The sequence below is a fragment of the Sinocyclocheilus rhinocerous genome, unplaced genomic scaffold (genome assembly GCF_001515625.1).
Source record: "Sinocyclocheilus rhinocerous isolate Xijiao unplaced genomic scaffold, SAMN03320098_v1.1 scaffold751, whole genome shotgun sequence".
In the NCBI taxonomy this organism is placed as follows: domain Eukaryota; kingdom Metazoa; phylum Chordata; class Actinopteri; order Cypriniformes; family Cyprinidae; genus Sinocyclocheilus; species Sinocyclocheilus rhinocerous.
Genome location: NW_015657293.1, coordinates 505,297 through 522,845, shown reverse-complemented (window position 1 = coordinate 522,845; position 17,549 = coordinate 505,297). Strand labels below are relative to the sequence as shown.

The following is a 17,549-nucleotide window of genomic DNA, read 5'->3' as shown; positions in this document are numbered from 1 at the left end:
CTTTTGGTGTAAGCGCGAAACCTGCGGGAATGACTAAAATAATGCGCAATACAAGCATTTAACCGGAGCGAATGAGACGTGGGTGTGAGAGAAGGGGTCGTCGTAGAGATGAGCGCGAGAATGCGCGGCTGACGTTATTGCCTGTGCCGCTGGTAACAAAACGGATCGGCTCGGAATCGGAAAGAAGTGAGACTGATCGGCCATTCACCGATCCCTGGCCGATCGATCGGTGCATCTCTAAAAATAATGTGTTTTTTATTTATTTATTTATTTATTTATTTATTTACATTTTAAATATAAATGCAAGATTAGATTTGGAAATACTTTATTTTCAAATGCAGTCCATTGAATACACATTTGTATTGTATTGAATACACATTTGAAATAATCCAGTCCTAATTAAATTGAATGAAATATAGTAAAATATATCTGCGTGATTTAACATAGAATCCACTAGAAAAGCACAACTGGCAAAATCTGAAAGTTTAATTTGTCACATAAATGTGATATGTGATTTTTTTGCTTCTCGTACTTTAACAGAAAGACTTGAATATTACTTTAGCTTTTAATTTAGTGACAGAATAATGTCTTTTCTTGACATTTTTTACATTATTAATACAGTATGTCAGCAATACTGATCCCAAACGCTCTACAGGCTGAGACCTGCTTCAGAGTTCTCATCTCCTCCCTCTATCACTCTCTCTTTCGTTTCTCTGACTGATGAGGTCATACGTTCGTTGGAAAAATAAATTCTAAACAGACTGCCTGCAGCTGGGTCTTTTCCAATGAGATGGAAAGAGCCATAAAGAATTAATACGCCTGAAACACACACACACAAGTGTGGGCAGGTATTATTACTCCATTTTAATTTGTTTCTCATTCCAAATACTGAATGAAAGCTGAATAAATGTATAAATAGTCAAACAGTGTGCTCTTTGTGCTGTCAGATATGCCAACTGTAACACCAAAACCAGATTCTACATTCACGGAAGAAAAAGTGAGCAGCACTTGCAGTATATCATTTACCATTTAAAATGAATAACGGTTCACCATTAAAACGTATCTGTTACTAAAACTGCCAAGGCTAGGGATCATTGTTAAGTGCTTGGCTGATGTGATGATTTTATTTTTGATTTAAGATTTAAACGAGCTTTGGGGTGCCCCAACACTCGATAAGATGTTCTTGAGTTCAATAGAGGTGAATCTATGCTGTCTGTTTTGGTTTTGTTTTGTTTGGAGGGTTCTGGGATGTCCTCAATGCTTTTCCAGCTCTAAAGGAAATTAATCTTGGAGGAAGTACAGTAGATGAACTTACATATTCATCAGTGTTTGGGTCTTGGTTCTGGGGCTGTTCGGGCGCAGGAACCTCACAGTCGGGGCTGTAGTGCTCACAGTAGTCAAACGCAGCGCGATGGTCCGATAAAATCATCAGCTGCTGGATGTCACCCTGGAAACAAAGAAATCAACTGTTAGAACTTCTGAAAATAGCACAAAACAAATATGGAGGATTGACACATCTTTGTACTTGATACAGGCCATGTAAGAGACAAATAAGACCAGCAGAGAGAGCAAAATTTCTACTCCCTATAAGGCAGGGAGTGGATGCCATATTTAATTTGATGCAAATGAAAATGAGGCTGTGAGGGAAGGAAGTACAGTCCATTCAATGCACCTTTAATAAACAGTTATATCTTATACAGCTTACAAGGCTCACATTTACTAAGTAGTGTGATTTACTTTGACTCTACATAAGCTAATGTTTAAAAGAGCCAGCTAGAGCTAAGGTATCAAAAAAGAGCTAGATAAAAATAATTTTAACTCCAAACATTTATGTATAATAATGTATAATGTGCATAATAATGTACAATAATTTTAGTAATAACAAAATTACATATTATTATAATTATATATAATGAATAATATAAAATACATTTTTATTACAATTTACTACAATTCATTAATGTTAATGATAAGGTCATTATATTTTTAAATGTACTAACTTTCTACACATATAACTATAATTATATTAATTATATATTTATAAAATAATGTTAATTGATTATAATTCATTCAAATATAAATTTAAATATAATTAATTATGTAAATATTATTCATAACATTTTCTGTTCTCATTATATTGCCAAATGATGATTTGAAATAATAATGTTTTAATGCAGCACAGAGTCAGCAGGAATGAGGTTCATTAATTAGTCATTCTCGTTTTATACAGCGGTTGAGTAAGTGAGTCAGATTACTTCAGTAACTGCTCAGACTGATTCGTAAGTGTTTGGAAAAATGCAGATGTCCAAGAACTGTTAACAGAAAAACAGAATAAGCACTGTTCTTGGTTTGCCAAACCTACCATTGAATTGTATACTAATGCATGAAGAAACATCTACAATAATCACACAAATAGGATGAGTCTTCATATGAATCAGGAAGTCAAAACAGCATTACGTCAAATTCATCCAAAATTCAAAACACGCATAGAAACAGGAGAGAAACAGCTGTAACCTTTCATTCAATAACCATGGTTTTTGGAAAAATAATGAATACAGTATGGAAAAGGGATGAAACACCTGTTGCAATAGGACAGGAAACACACACACAAACGGTGAAAGTGGGTCATAGTCTGGGAGGAGAGTTGAGTCAGCACCTGAGCGGATGCCAGAACTGTCCAATTGAATTAGGGCACAATGACCAGCACCTGTACACTTACACACACACACACACACACACACACACACTACGAGACAGAAACATTCCCTTCCCATCTGAAAAGGTAATTTCGTGTTTTACTGACTTTACAATATGTGCTCACTGCATAACAATAATCCACTTGTCCATAATTACTATAATTTGTGAGCATTTCTCTCTCATTTCCACATGCACAAAAACACACACAATCCTTTCAGTTATGACCAGTATAATCTGATTCATGAACAAATGACTCTTTTGAATCTGTCAACAAAAAAAAACTCACAAACTTACAAATAGACTTGTGCCGGTATTCGGTAATGCGATATATCACGGTAATGAATATGCACGATATTGTTATCGTGGGCACTTCTAAATACCGTTAATAATTATATATTTAAAAATTATTCAGAATTTTGAATGCATTTTAACTAAGAGTAAACCCTTATATTTCTGTATTGCTTTATTGCATTTAAATGTTCAGTTATTTTTGTTATAAGAAAAAAGTTATTAAACCTGTTATACTGTATTATGACAGCACTTTTTTTTAACTTAATTTCAATATCGTGATAATACCGTATACCGTAATAAAAGCATTAGCAATTAATCGCAACATGAAAATTTGATACCGGCATATCCCTACTTACAAATCACTGGTTTGAATCAGATTGGATGTTTATATGGCATATAGTTGAAGATAAACATAAACAGCTTTATTAACTAAAAAAAAAGCTTTATTATTATTAATTTGATAAATGTTATCCTATTGAAAAACTAAAATATTGTGGCATCAGCTACTCACACATAGACACACATGCATGCAATCCTTTCAATTATGTGTAGTGTAGTGTAATTTGATTCAGGAACAAATTACTCTTATGAATCACTCAAAAAGATTCACAAACTCAGAAGTTATCAGTTTGAATCACTCTCTATGCTTATATGACAACATGGAGTTGAAGATAAACATTAACAAAAAGGCTTTATTATTATTATTACAATAATTATTAATTTAACTCAGAAAAACAAAAACAAAATTGCAATTAAATTAAACAGAATTTTATTTTTTTGGGGTGAAAAACAACAACAATTTAAAGCAGTATTACACTTATTGTTTTTATGCTTAAACCCTTTTTCGTCTTTGACCCAAATATAAAAAATTAAATTAATTATTAATTATATAAGTCTACTATATTTTTAAAATATTTCTATTAAAATATACACAGTATACACACACATTAAAAAAAGAGGCTTAATTATAATAGATGTTATTTTAATCAAATAATTTTAAAAAATATTGCGGCATCAGCCACTTTCCCATGATGCACTGCCATGTTCATTGTTAATTCTTGTTATTAGAGTGTTGTTAACAGCAATTGTTTTTGTTATATTCAATGATTTTTAACTGAAATTATATTTTTAGTTCATTTTGAGGGTTAAAAGTTTTTCCACTCATCGTGTGTGTGTGCAACTGAATGAATAAAGCATAATTTATTCAAAAGCTGACATTGCATCATCACTTTAAAAATAGTATTATTTCATTCCGTTTCTAAATGTGCAGGAAACGCCGCACTGATTTATTATACCAGTCAGATTCATATATCAGTCTAATCGGTGATTCTTCCTTGTTATACATGCGCTAATACACATTTTTCCCACAGCGATCCGAGGAAACTTGTACAAGCAGGCGGAGAAAATGTGGGCAAAGTGAGTGTGAACTCAGGAAGATGAATGTCTGGAACTGACACGAGTTTAGAGTCAAACATGAAGAGACTAGCGCACACACACATTATCTAATGAAGGAGATTTAAATCATCATGGGAAAACAAGACAGAGAGAGAGAGAGAGACGTGCAGAAGGCTCTCCAGGCTGTGTGGAGATTTGGCTGTGAGAGCGACCAGACAGAATCAGCACAGCAAACACAAGAGCCACAGAGAATACTGCAAAACAAAACGCTTCTGGAGTCGAGCAAACAGCTGAACACAGAGCTCCAGAGGACGCATTGCATAACAGAGAGAATTATGGGTACTTTTTTTTTCAGGGAAACTTTGGTGCAGGGTAACATGCTTTAAGTTTTGCTTTAAGCGAAATATGTTCAGCAAGGATGCATTCAATTGACTAAAAGTGACAGTAAAGACATTTATAACGTTACAAAAATTTCTATTTCAAATAAATGCTGTTCTTTTGAACTTCCTTTTATGACAATTATCTTTATGACATTTAACTTCAGTAGCCATATAACGTAACATGGGGAATCCAGGAGACATAATTATTTTTTAATAAACAAATGCAACATGGAGCATTACATTTGCACTCTGTGTATCAAAAAATCACATTTTAATTGAATAAAAATAACTAATTGTTTTAATGAGACAGATGGGCCTGAATTCTCACTCTGCATTATGAGTCACATTTTTTCATGAAATCATTCATTTTTAGTGATTATGCATGTACTTTGCATGTAAATGTGCATTTGCATGCAAATGAGATGCATGTAAGATTAAATTAGCATGCCGTTCTTGTGCACTACTGTTCAAAAGTTTGGCATCTTTTTACTTTTTAGAAATTACTTTTATTCAGCAAGGATGCATTAAACTGATCAAAAGTGACAGTAAAGACATAACAACAAAAACGTTTCTATTTCACATAAATGCTGTTCTTTTGAAATTTCTATTCATCAAAGAATCCTGAAAAAAAATGTATCATGGTTTCCACAAAAATATGAAGCAGCAGAACTGTTTTCAACATTGCGAATGTTTCTTGAGCAACAAATCAGCATATTAGAATAATTTCTGAGGATCATGTGACACTGAAGACTGGAGTAATGATGCTGAAAATTCAGCTTTGCATCACAGGAATAAATTACATTTTAAAATATATTTAAATACAAAACAGCTATTTGAAATTGGAATAAGATTTCTCAATATTCCTGTTTTTACTGGATTTTTTTATCAAGTAAATGCAGCACAGGAGAACATAAGAGTCTTCTTTCAAAAAACAGTGTAAGTAGCATCAGTGTCTTTCCTGGTTTTTGTTCTCTTTGTCACTCGTGACATTTTCCTAAAGCTTTACTGTAGCCGTTTCTCGCTGGTTGTAGCTCTGGATTGTTTGCCAGTGTAAACATGTGTTTGGACTTGACACCAGATTCAGATCCAAAATCCAGAGTCTGCTAAATCCACACACACTTCAAACCTTTCAAACTGGCCCAACACACACACAGACAAATCTATTCTTAATGTAAACTAAATATAATCACTGAGTGGTCATTTTAGCACAAGCTCTTATCCGAAGCAAATTTCAAGACATCCGTTGACAAGTAAGCTTTCAATTATTATTTCACCACAATCAAATACATTCAGATGAGCCCTAACCTTAAAATACAACTTTTGGCAGTTCTAGACAATATATAGTCCTTTATAAATCCCTTGAAGCTATGATTAATCACACTCATCCTCCTCTGCTCATAATCTAACAATAGTACAAACTGAACCGGCCGTCTTCTCTAATCCTCATTTCTCTGTCATCTGCAAATATGAATATTTTAAACCGGAATAAATCAGGTCTGTAAAACGATCCCTTGGACTTTCCACATTACTCCAGATTTGAACATACAATATTTCTGTTTGCATAGCGTGCGAGGAGAAGAGCAGCAGAACAGGCAAGAGGAAAGCAGAAACAGAGGTGTACAGAGACGACGGATCTATTCTGGGATTTCTGTGTCTGAGAGAAATTTATCACATTAAAGTGGGACAGAGAGAGGGAGAGAGAGAATAATAGACATTGCATTGTCAGCAACTTTGAAATACGAGCGTCTTTTTCGCCAAAAGCTCTCCCCATCTCTCTCTGGAGTCTGAACTAACTGGTTCAGCAGCTGCCTGCGGTGACGTGCGCAGCCAAAACACTGTACACACACACACACGTTTCAAATGTTTCAAAACAACACAACGTTTTCGAAAATTAGCATCACATGGCTGCAGTCAACAGAAGGGGGCGATAGACGGCACAGCTGCAAATTAACAAAAATGGAGGAACGATCCCAGACTTCTTTTGGTAGGGAGCCCAGAGTACAACACGTTCCCTTCAGTACTTGAAAACACCTTGATTCCTCGTTCTGTCCTGCCATATTTTATTTCGACACACATGTGACATGTTCACACACACACACACACACACACACGTGCACGTACTGCACACACGCATTGGATGAACCTCATGAAAACACGTCTGACTCATATTACAGTCTGAAATCACATGTATATATTATTAATTAAATAATTATCTTATTTATATATAATTATATTATTTATCTTACTATATATCTATACAATTCATATTGTCATTATAAAATGTATAAATATAAAATGATAAATATATAATACTATAAATACAGAAATTATAAGGATTATAATGTATATTATTAAAATACATATACTTATACATATACATTATATTTATACATCATTTTTTATATACTCTATTATTATTATATAGTTAAATAATAAATCATTCTTATTAAATGTATTATACAATGAATAATAAATACATTATATAATGCATTATATATATATATAGCAATACTTTCCGTACCCACTGTATATATACACACACACACACACACACACATATATACATATATATATATATATATCAATTATTACAATTTATATTTATTAATACTACTTAGAATTTAGTTTACATATGATGCATAAAGAAAATTAAACCTGTATGGTGGACTTATTTTAAATTATTTTATTTATTTATTTATTTTCTGGATTAGCATCGTGACATCATTTTCATGGCAGTCTTTTGTGTAATTCTGTAAATTATCATTAAAAATACACACAACGTTAAATATGTTAAAAACTGTTGAATTTCTACTGATTTTGGAGTTAAATATGACCCAGACATGTTCTTGACAGTTTGTGTTAGATTCACCCACACAAACACACTCTATCCGGTCTAACCACAGTTTCAAAGCTTGAGGTCTTGTACTTATTAGGTTTGTTTAAAAATGACATCATCGCAGCTGCTTATGACCTCATCAGCCCAAGACACGGGAATCAGGCCGCATGTGATCCGCATTAGAACATGGACTCATGCTGTGGGAGAGATCGCAAAAGATTTTAACGAAGCAGCATGAAACGCTCCACAAGAGCGACTGAATATCTGTGCGAACTCGAGACCGCAATGCAGACGCTCACACATGTGATGGTGTTCGCACACACACACACACACACACACACACAAATCCAGGCAGCGTCTGGCCATTCTCAAGAGTCAAAAAAAAAAACAACCACAGAAACCAAACCATCCAATGACGTGAACACACACACAGTGGCAGCGTCTGGAGACCTTTAAGATATTTGCCAAAAGCAACAGGCATGTCTACCACTGCATTTTCCCTGCGTTCCTTTTGTCCACCAACCCTCCGTCAGCATTCACTCCATTTCTCCTTTTCTCTCACTCACCTCCACTTTCACTTCTCCATTTGATTATAATGCCATCTCTGGCCCTACAGCAAAAGTTTCTTGGTCTTTTATGTTCAGCTTCCTTAACTGCAGCATTGAATGATGGATTATTTAGACTGTGTTTTCACTAGGAACCATTATAAAGTTTAATTTGGAATGCCAGGAAACTTCTGAACCAAAACATCTGTGCAATGTTGCTTTAATGTTCTCCCTTCTCGGCCTGAGAAAGTTTATTCAACCAATTTACATACAAATGTTGCATATTTAAATGTGCAATTTGTAATTTAAGCAGCACCAAATGGAACTGCAAAATATGTAAACAAATACAGTTATTTTAAAGAAAAATAAATATGTAATTTACTTGACTATTTGGGGATGCAAATGTTTGTGGTTGATTTTTGAAAGAAGTATCTTACTGAATATCAAGGCAGCATTTATTTGATCAAAACACAGTAAAATCAGTAATATTGTGAAATATTATTACAATTTAAAATAACTGTTTTCTGTTTCAAACTATTTTAAAATGTAATTTATTTCTGTGATGCAAAGCTGAATTTTCAGCATCATTACTCCAGTCAGTGTCACATGATCCTTCAGAAATCATTCTAATATGCTGATTTGCTGTTCAAGAAACACTTCTTATTATTATCAATGTTGAATAATGTTGTGCTGCTTAATATTTTTGTGGAAATGCCATGTTTTTCAGGGTTCTTTGAGGAAAATAAATTTTAGAATAACAGCATTTATTTAAATAGAAATCTTTTGCAACATGATGTCTTTACTGTCACTTTTGATCGATTTAATGCATCCTTAAGGAATAAAATTCGCAAAAAAATCTTTTTTACAGTGGTGCATATAGGAAAAATAATAAGGAAACTTATCACAGCCTAACACATTTCAAGTTAAATCCTGACTATCAAGTCCCGCCCACTTTATTGTCTACACAATATTTTGTTCCACTCAGAAATGCAGCACATTATAGAAGTTAAATGTATAGTGAATGCAGTTTCATGTCTTTATGTCAGCTCTCTTGATGTTAAAGCTGCTGTTGTCCTTCTTTAAAAGAGAAACTCTAAACATTAAGCATTTCTTTCTTTAAATATCTTTCTTCCTCTCTCATTTTCTCTTTCAGTCAGGTTAGACAGAATGATGATACAGATCGAGCAGACGAGTGCGATGAGTGACGTGTGAATCATGCTGATTTCAACCACACGTCTGTAGGATTTGACACACACACACACACACACACACACTTCTGCTGACCTGTACGTGTGCTGTGGAAACCCCCTCAATGATGTCATGAGACATGAGCTTCAAACTCCTCATTCTGACCAGAACTTTCCACAAAAACATCACCTTTCCCTCCGTGTGAGAGATATTTTCCATCTGATACAAACCTAAAACTGATAACAGTGAGATGCTGCAGGAGACTGAAGATGAACATCTGCTTTACTGTCTACTGTCTACATTTGGAATGCTCTACAGTAGGGGTGGGGGAAAAAAATCGATACAGCATAGTATCGCGATATTTTCCGCGGCAATACTGTATCGATACACAGACGCCAAGTATCGATCTTTTATTATACTATTTGGTAGAATAATAAAATCAATTTCTTTACAGGTGCATGCGACATTTATGACAGGGTTTCATGCAAGTGTTGGTCAGTTTGTCTGCTTGACAATCCCATTTTGCACTGCAACAATAAAACTGAAGTGAGATAAACAAACTGAGAAATGTTTATTTTTAGTTAAAACAGATGTTGTCAAAGTTTTCCTTTGGGGACATAATTTGAAGTTGGAAAAAGGTAATAAATTGCAATATATCGCAGAATATCGCAATATATTTAAAATCGCAATAATATTGTATCCTGACACAAGTATCGTGATAATATCGTATCATGAGGCCTCTGATGATTCCCACCCCTACTCTACAGTGCAGAACCTCACTATACAAAAAATTAATATTTTTCAAAGATTATTAGAGTATGTTTTACGATTTCAGTCTTTCTACCTCAAAACGTCACATTTCATTTAATGTGTTACTTGCTGTTTCTTTGTAATTATCTGTGCAACAAAAGCAAGAATTTAGTTTTTACATTTTTAAAAAAATAATAAAGCAAACAGTGCGTTAGTATGATGGTAGCATAAAAAAAACATTAAAACACATATTAAATATTGAGTGCATTTTAACTAAACAGAACTATTAACAGTATATCAGTATTTTCCATTAAAGCCCCACAAATTAAGTATATTATTTATAGTCAAAATGTCTCTCATCTGCCATGTTGGATGAAATCACTGAGCTCATCCCAATGCATTCTGGGATTGTCTGATCTATAAAGTATACATGCTGTCGATTTCAGCCAAAATGAGAGGTATAATTAGAAAAAGTGTGACTATGATGCAAAAAATTTTGTCTAAATAGGCAGCTCACAAAGTTTTGGAACATGCAACATTTTATATCATTTTAAAGAAACAACTAGGGAAATTTAAGCACTTAAATCCAAATAAACCCAACAGGTCAACTTAATGCAAATAACACACCATCTAGTGTACCCTTTTTGTTCATTTCCTCTCTGATTTTGAGATTCCCTCTTATTTCTCTCTCTGTTTATCTTAGTGAAATGTGTCAGCATTTAAGGGAATTGAATTACACGTGCAGACTCTGAAATGAAATATGATTTTGCTGTGTGTATACGACAGGGGTTTGGTTAAGGTTCTGTGGTGACTCGGTGTCTCGCTCTGTGGAAAAAAACACACGGCTCTTTCCATTTTCTCCAAACACTTTAACTTCAAACAGAAAGGTAGACCAAACCTTAAAGACACATCAGCATTCCATGAACCCCATGCGTCTGTGGTCAAAACCCTCGGGATGAACACTAACATTACCTACAGTCCTTCTGAATGACTCACATCCACTCCCCGACCGTTCCAATCCCACAATCCTTCAGCTTTTTCTATCAAGACACACTGAGATTAAACAAACGGCAACAAATTAAATTTTTATGCATTTGCATGTTTCTGAAAAGAATTGCTTCCTGCATACTGCACTGCATTATTTATTTAGCATTTTTGTCCAATATTGTGCAAAAACGTCTTACCTTTTGACTAATCTAACATCACAAAAAATGAATTTCATGCAAAAGTATTGCATTTCTCTCAAGGAACTTTACGTTTTCGCACAAAATGTTTGCATTTTCTCGCAAAAGTATTGCATTTCTCTCAAGAAACTGTATTTCTCGCAAAATATTTTCATTCTCTCGCAAAAGTATTGTATTTCTCTCAAGAAACGTTGCGTTTTCTCAAAATATATTTGCGTTCTCTCGCAAAAATATTGTATTTCTCTCAAGAAACGTTACGTTTTCTCACAAAATATTTGCATTCTCTTGCAAAAGTATTGTATTTCTCTCAAGAAACGTTGCGTTTTCTCACAATATATTTGCGTTCTCTCGCAAAAGTATTGCATTTCTCTCAAGAAACGTTGCGTTTTCTCACAAAATATTTGCATTCTCTCGCAAAAGTATTGCATTTCTCTCAAGAAACGTTACGTTTTCTCACAAAATATTTGCATTCTCTTGCAAAAGTATTGTATTTCTCTCAAGAAACGTTGCGTTTTCTCACAATATATTTGCGTTCTCTCGCAAAAGTATTGCATTTCTCTCAAGAAACGTTGCGTTTTCTCACAAAATATTTGCATTCTCTCGCAAAAGTATTGCATTTCTCTCAAGAAACGTTGTGTTTTCTCACAATATATTTGCATTCCCTCGCAAAAGTATTGTATTTCTCTCAAGAAACATTGCGTTTTCTCACAAAATATTTGCATTCTCTCGCAAAATTATTGCATTTCTCTCAAGAAACGTTACGTTCCTCTTCAGGAACTCGAGCTGCGTCGGAAACGCTAGGGGAACGCCTTCTGTGACCACGCTCTGAATAACATGTGAAATCAGTCCAATAGCTGAGCGGGACGTCACAGGCGGGTGACGTCATGACCAGGAAGCTACAAAAGCACGTGCGGCGGAGCCAGCGTCAGCTTTCTGTCATTCAGCGAAGCGCTCTGTGTGTGTCAGTCATATTTATTGTTGTCTGTCAATTGTGAAAGTCTATAAGCTCCAGCTATGTCTAAGCTCATGCAAAGACAAAGCATTTCAAGGGCGAGAGCAAGCCACGTTGTAGGTTGTGTGTTCCTCCCTGCCCAAAGAAAACGGGCTCCGCCGCACATGCTTTTATAGCTTCCTGGTCATGACGTCACCCGCCCGTGATGTCCCGCTCAGCTATTGGACTGATTTCACATGTTATTCAGAGCGTGGTCACAGAAGGCGTTCCCCTAGCGTTTCCGACGCAGCGTCTCGTTCCCTCGAGGAACCAGGGTTACATACGTAACCTGAGACGTTTTCTTGCTAAATATTTGCATTCCCTCGCAAAAGTATTGCATTTCTCTTAAGAAACATTGCGTTTTCTCACAAAATATTTGCATTCTCTTGCAAAAGTATTGTATTTCTCTCAAGAAACATTGCGTTTTCTCACAAAATATTTGCATTCTCTTGCAAAAGTATTGTACTTCTCTCAAGAAACGTTGCGTTTTCTCACAATATATTTGCGTTCTCTCGCAAAAGTATTGCATTACCCCCCAAAAAACTTTGCATTCTCTTGCAAAAATTAGCATTTTCTGGCAAAAGTACTACGTTCACTCAAGAAACTTGCTTTTACTCGCAAAATATTTGGATTCTCTCACAAAAGTGTTGCATTTCTTTCAAAAAAATTTGCAGATGAGACAAATATCCTTTTTCCTCCCACCACCTCATATTAATTCAAACACAAAAGTCTTGCAAGCAAACATGAAATTTCTCAGGAAAATGCAAACTCAAAGGAAATATACTGAAATATATATATTTTTTTTATCCCATCTCATTTTTTACTATCACTGTGTCTCTTTAGGGGACACACTGAGTGCACAAATAACATGAGTACTATGATATATCTTTCTGAGCAATACAGTCTGACCAAATACAAGCACAACCACACTTCACATGTACTGTATACTTATTTTAAACATTTATGGTTGACCTGACCATTACACACACACACAAGCACACGTGACAGTCTATAAACCCTTGTGCCACAGGGTAACCCTACAATCTTACATTAGCACTACATAACCACAACTAGCTGCTAAACAAACACGCACACGTTCCTCTCTCACATCTCCACTGGACACAGTCACAGAGAGATGCTGAAACATTTCATCACTCAGTGAAGACCACAGACACATGTCCACAAATCCCTGCTAAAGACCCACAACACCCTGACAGCAAGACCAAAGAAGCCCAGTGCAAATTAGATCTATCTTCTACTGTATCTCAATTCTTACTCTTAGACAGCAACGGCTCACATCAAACCGCTGAGCCATGAAATAGCAATAAAGAAGCCTCTAAGGAGATGCTCTGAGAAGATGTGAAGAACTTTTTGACTAATATTCTGTAGGAAAGACTCTGGAGCTGCTTCTTACCTCAAACACCTCCTCATCCAGGATACGCGTCCCGAAGACCACGATGCCTTTAGTGTCGATGATGGGGTGAGGGCTTCTGGATAGCGTCCGTGTCACCTTTTTCTTACAGTCCAAAACCAGAGTGATGCTCTGTTTGTGAACACTGATCGCCACACGGTGCCACCTGACACAAACACACACACACACATGAATGAGGGTCTATCTATTTATCCATCTATACATCTGTCTATCCGTCTATCCATCCATTTATAGATCTGTCTATCCATCCATCTATCTATCTATCTATCTATCTATCTATCTATCTATCCATCCATCCATCCATCCATCCATCCATCTATCTATCCGAAGTTTCCCATCTGCATATGTGTTATTGATGTGTTTCTGCAGTGTTTATGTAGTTACACAGGGCGTCACACCTGTGTCTGCTCACCTGTGCAGGTGTTGGCTTCACACCATTGTGACAGATTATATATGTCGCACATCAAAGCTAGTAATTAAAACCAAACACACTAAATCCTAACCAGACGTTACGTAACCGGCCCTTAAGTTTCCAGTGTCAAGAAAATCATTCCTGACTGTGAAATACTGTGACAAAATCACACAACATATTTCAAATTGAATACACAGCTTGTGCGTGTGTCTTACTTTCCGTCTGCCAAGTTGACCCCTCTGAAGAGCGGGTAGTCCTCCGGGCCGGGTTTGCCCAGGTGATCCTCATACAGGAAGACAGGAGAGCGTCCCACTTCCAGACCGAGCTGCTGGATGCCCTGTTCGTTATACACCGACAGCAGGAAGGACTGACTGCCTTTCTTCGGCCTCACCGTCGCCAAGATGGAGAAGTCCTCAGGAAACACGGACGCTAAAGAGGGAGAGAGTGTTATTTTTGAAAATCCGAAGTGTTTTGGGGGGGGTTACTTGGTGCAAAATATTGAGGACAGTGTGTGACAGAGCATTACATCACGTCTATGAGCGGACAGATGCTGTCAGGTAACAAAGATAAAGTGTTTGACATGGATAAGAGCAGAATGGAAAACGGTTGGATCTCTGGCACATCTTTGGGAAACTCTGTAACAGTGTGTGCGTGTCTAACGGTGTTGATAAGAGTCTTGGGTCTACTGGGAGGGAGCAGAGAGAGCGAGAGAGATGGAGAGAGTAATGAGGAGAACAGCTGTTCCCCAAGAGACATTTTATTACTCGAATTCATCTAGCAGAGAGAGGTGGAGAGAACAAACAGAGAGAGAATCACAAGTACAGAGAGGAAAATATACGAGCAACATTCTTAAAGGAACAGTTCACTGAAAAATGAATATTCTGTCACTGTTTACTCACCATCATGCCAGTCCAAACTATGACTTTCTTTCTTGTGAGAAACATATAACGAGATGTTTTTGGGAATCTCAGAGTTGACTCTTTTCCACACAATGAAAGTGAATGAGGACTATCGAGCTCCAAAAATGCCAGTAAAGCATCATCAAAGTATCATAAAAGTGGTCCATTTGATTTGTGCACTATATTTTTCTGAAGAAAGTTTGGAGTCAGGAAGTTTTTTTTTTTTTTTTGTGAAAGAAATTAATACTTTTATTCAACACGAATGCAACAAATTGACCAAAACTGACAGTAAAGACATTAATAATGTTACAAAAGATAATTATAATATAATAATAAATGTCTCATGAGCAGCAAATCAGCATTTCTGAAGGATCATGTGACACTGAAGCCTGGAGTAATGATGCTGAAAATTCAGCTTTGCATCACAGAAATAAGTTATTTTTTCAAATAAATTTAAATAGAAAATTGTTATTTTAAATTGTAATGATATTTCACAATACTACAGATTTTACTGTATTTACAAAATAAAATAAAAAAATGTACTGTACTGTATATACAAATAAATACAGCCTTGGTGAGCATAAGAGACTTCTTTTAAAAACATTCAAAATCCTAGAGACCCAAATAGTAGTGTATTTAAGACCTAAATGTAATCTTTTGTTTGCTTAAAAATGCAAACTTTCTGTCACCGCCTTTAACCTGATAACATATTTGAATCTAAACCTGACAGCAAACAAGACCTTTATGGTGCTTTTTTTGTCATTTTTGAAGCTTGAAAGCTCCTTGTTCCTGTCTGGAAAAAAGCAGCTTTTAGACTGACATTTTTGGGTGAACTGTCCCTTTAAGACTGAACTTTAAGTCCAGTCAAACTTCGAAAAAACAAAGAAAGAGAAGGAAAAAAGGGTGAAATTAAACAGTCTCTTTCTAAAACGAGAAAAACAGACATGACTTCTCTCTCTCACACACACACACACACACATACACAACATGTGCCAAACAGATGCCCGTCGCCAGGACCTCTGGGAAAATCTAGGCTGCTTGAACAGGAAGTGAGTTTTCCAGTCATTCAAAAGACAAAGCATCCATACATGTGTGCAGTAAACACACCTGATGATTGCTGCAGTGTTTAGTGTGTTTATGCTTTAATCAACTGCACAGGTTTAGAGTCCATTACTGGACTTCATAAACATTCTAATTATTTAGAAAGAACATGTTACTAAAAATTCTCAGACGGCCTTCCTGGAATCCCGTCTCCATGTCTAACTCCTCCTTTTCTCCTCTGTTTATGTCTGGAGATATTTTTTGAGTCTTCAGATGTGATTCTACTCGAGTCACACCATTACAGACAGTCTACATCTCTAAAAACCTCATAAAACATTCATCTCATAAAACACTAATGAGGTTATTTGAGGTCTGATCTGCACATATTTCTGAATGTTAATAATCTGAGCTGTCCAAGAACAAGAACAGAGAGGTTCATTTCTGCTTTTGTTTACATTAAGTGCTTAATTTCACACACTGTGTGTATAAATGTAAAAAACAAAGCCACCAGATGAACCTCAAGATTTAACGTCTGACTGAAATGGAAATTTCTTAAATCAAAGGGAGGCATTTATCTAAAAAACAAGCTGTGCAGAGAAAACCACCACTGAAAACAACCTTAATTTAAATAACAGTCAATGAGCAAGCAGTGAACATTCTATTCTGGATCTAGATATTTTCTAGAATTCGTGTTACTATTTCATAAGAAATAGTAATTCTGTGAAAAAAAATGTAGATTTGCGATATATAAACATGAAATTGTGATCGATTTAAATCTCAATTTAAGTCTCAATTACTTTTTTTATTACCTTATGGCGGAAACGGACTTCCATATACAACAGTAATACAATATAACATATATTCTGTATCACAAAATGTCTTTCTAAGAGATTCTACACTGGTTTAATTCTTTGTGAGATATTCTAGATCTTTCCCTGCTGTTAAAGTGATTTTCAGAAACAGATATTCTAGATCACTTCGCCGCTGTGAGAAGCCAAACAATTTTTATCACTAGGGCTGGGTAAAAAATATCGATATCTCGATATTAATCGATTCTCATTTTTACGGAACGATATCGATTAGTCAAGAATCGATTAGTCTAGCCTGTTTTCAGTTAATGGACGGAACATTGAAGTATACTTCCCATCCAATAAATCGCAATAAGCATAGGCGGAGGGTGAACCAACTCCAGGGTAAGGCTAAAAGCAGCCAAATGTATTAAACATCATAAACCCGTCTTTTTAGGCAAGAACCAGACATGGGTGTCATGTAGGCTAAAAAAATGTTTAATGGGACTGAATTTGTATTTAACGTGATTACAATGTAATAAAAACGTTAGAAATTGATAATTATATAACGTTTCCTTTCCACGGTTATTCAAACAGCGAATAAATTATATATAGAAAGTGAAATTATCACTAACATTGATCTACTGCGAGTTTAAGCACTCAAAAAAAAAAAAACTGATGAGAGAATTCGCAAGAGTCCGGAATTCAGTCAGCGAACGC

General features: G+C 35.5%; 1 protein-coding gene across 1 annotated transcript in view; it reads right to left on the bottom strand.

The window, feature by feature from the left end:
- LOC107720871 (collagen alpha-1(V) chain-like) overlaps positions 1–17,549 on the bottom strand; it is a 109,429-nt gene that overhangs the window by 54,035 nt on the left and 37,845 nt on the right. The window contains 3 exon segments of the mRNA XM_016528699.1: positions 1,316–1,447; positions 13,672–13,834; positions 14,317–14,530. Coding sequence (XP_016384185.1) covers positions 1,316–1,447; positions 13,672–13,834; positions 14,317–14,530 — 509 coding nt within the window.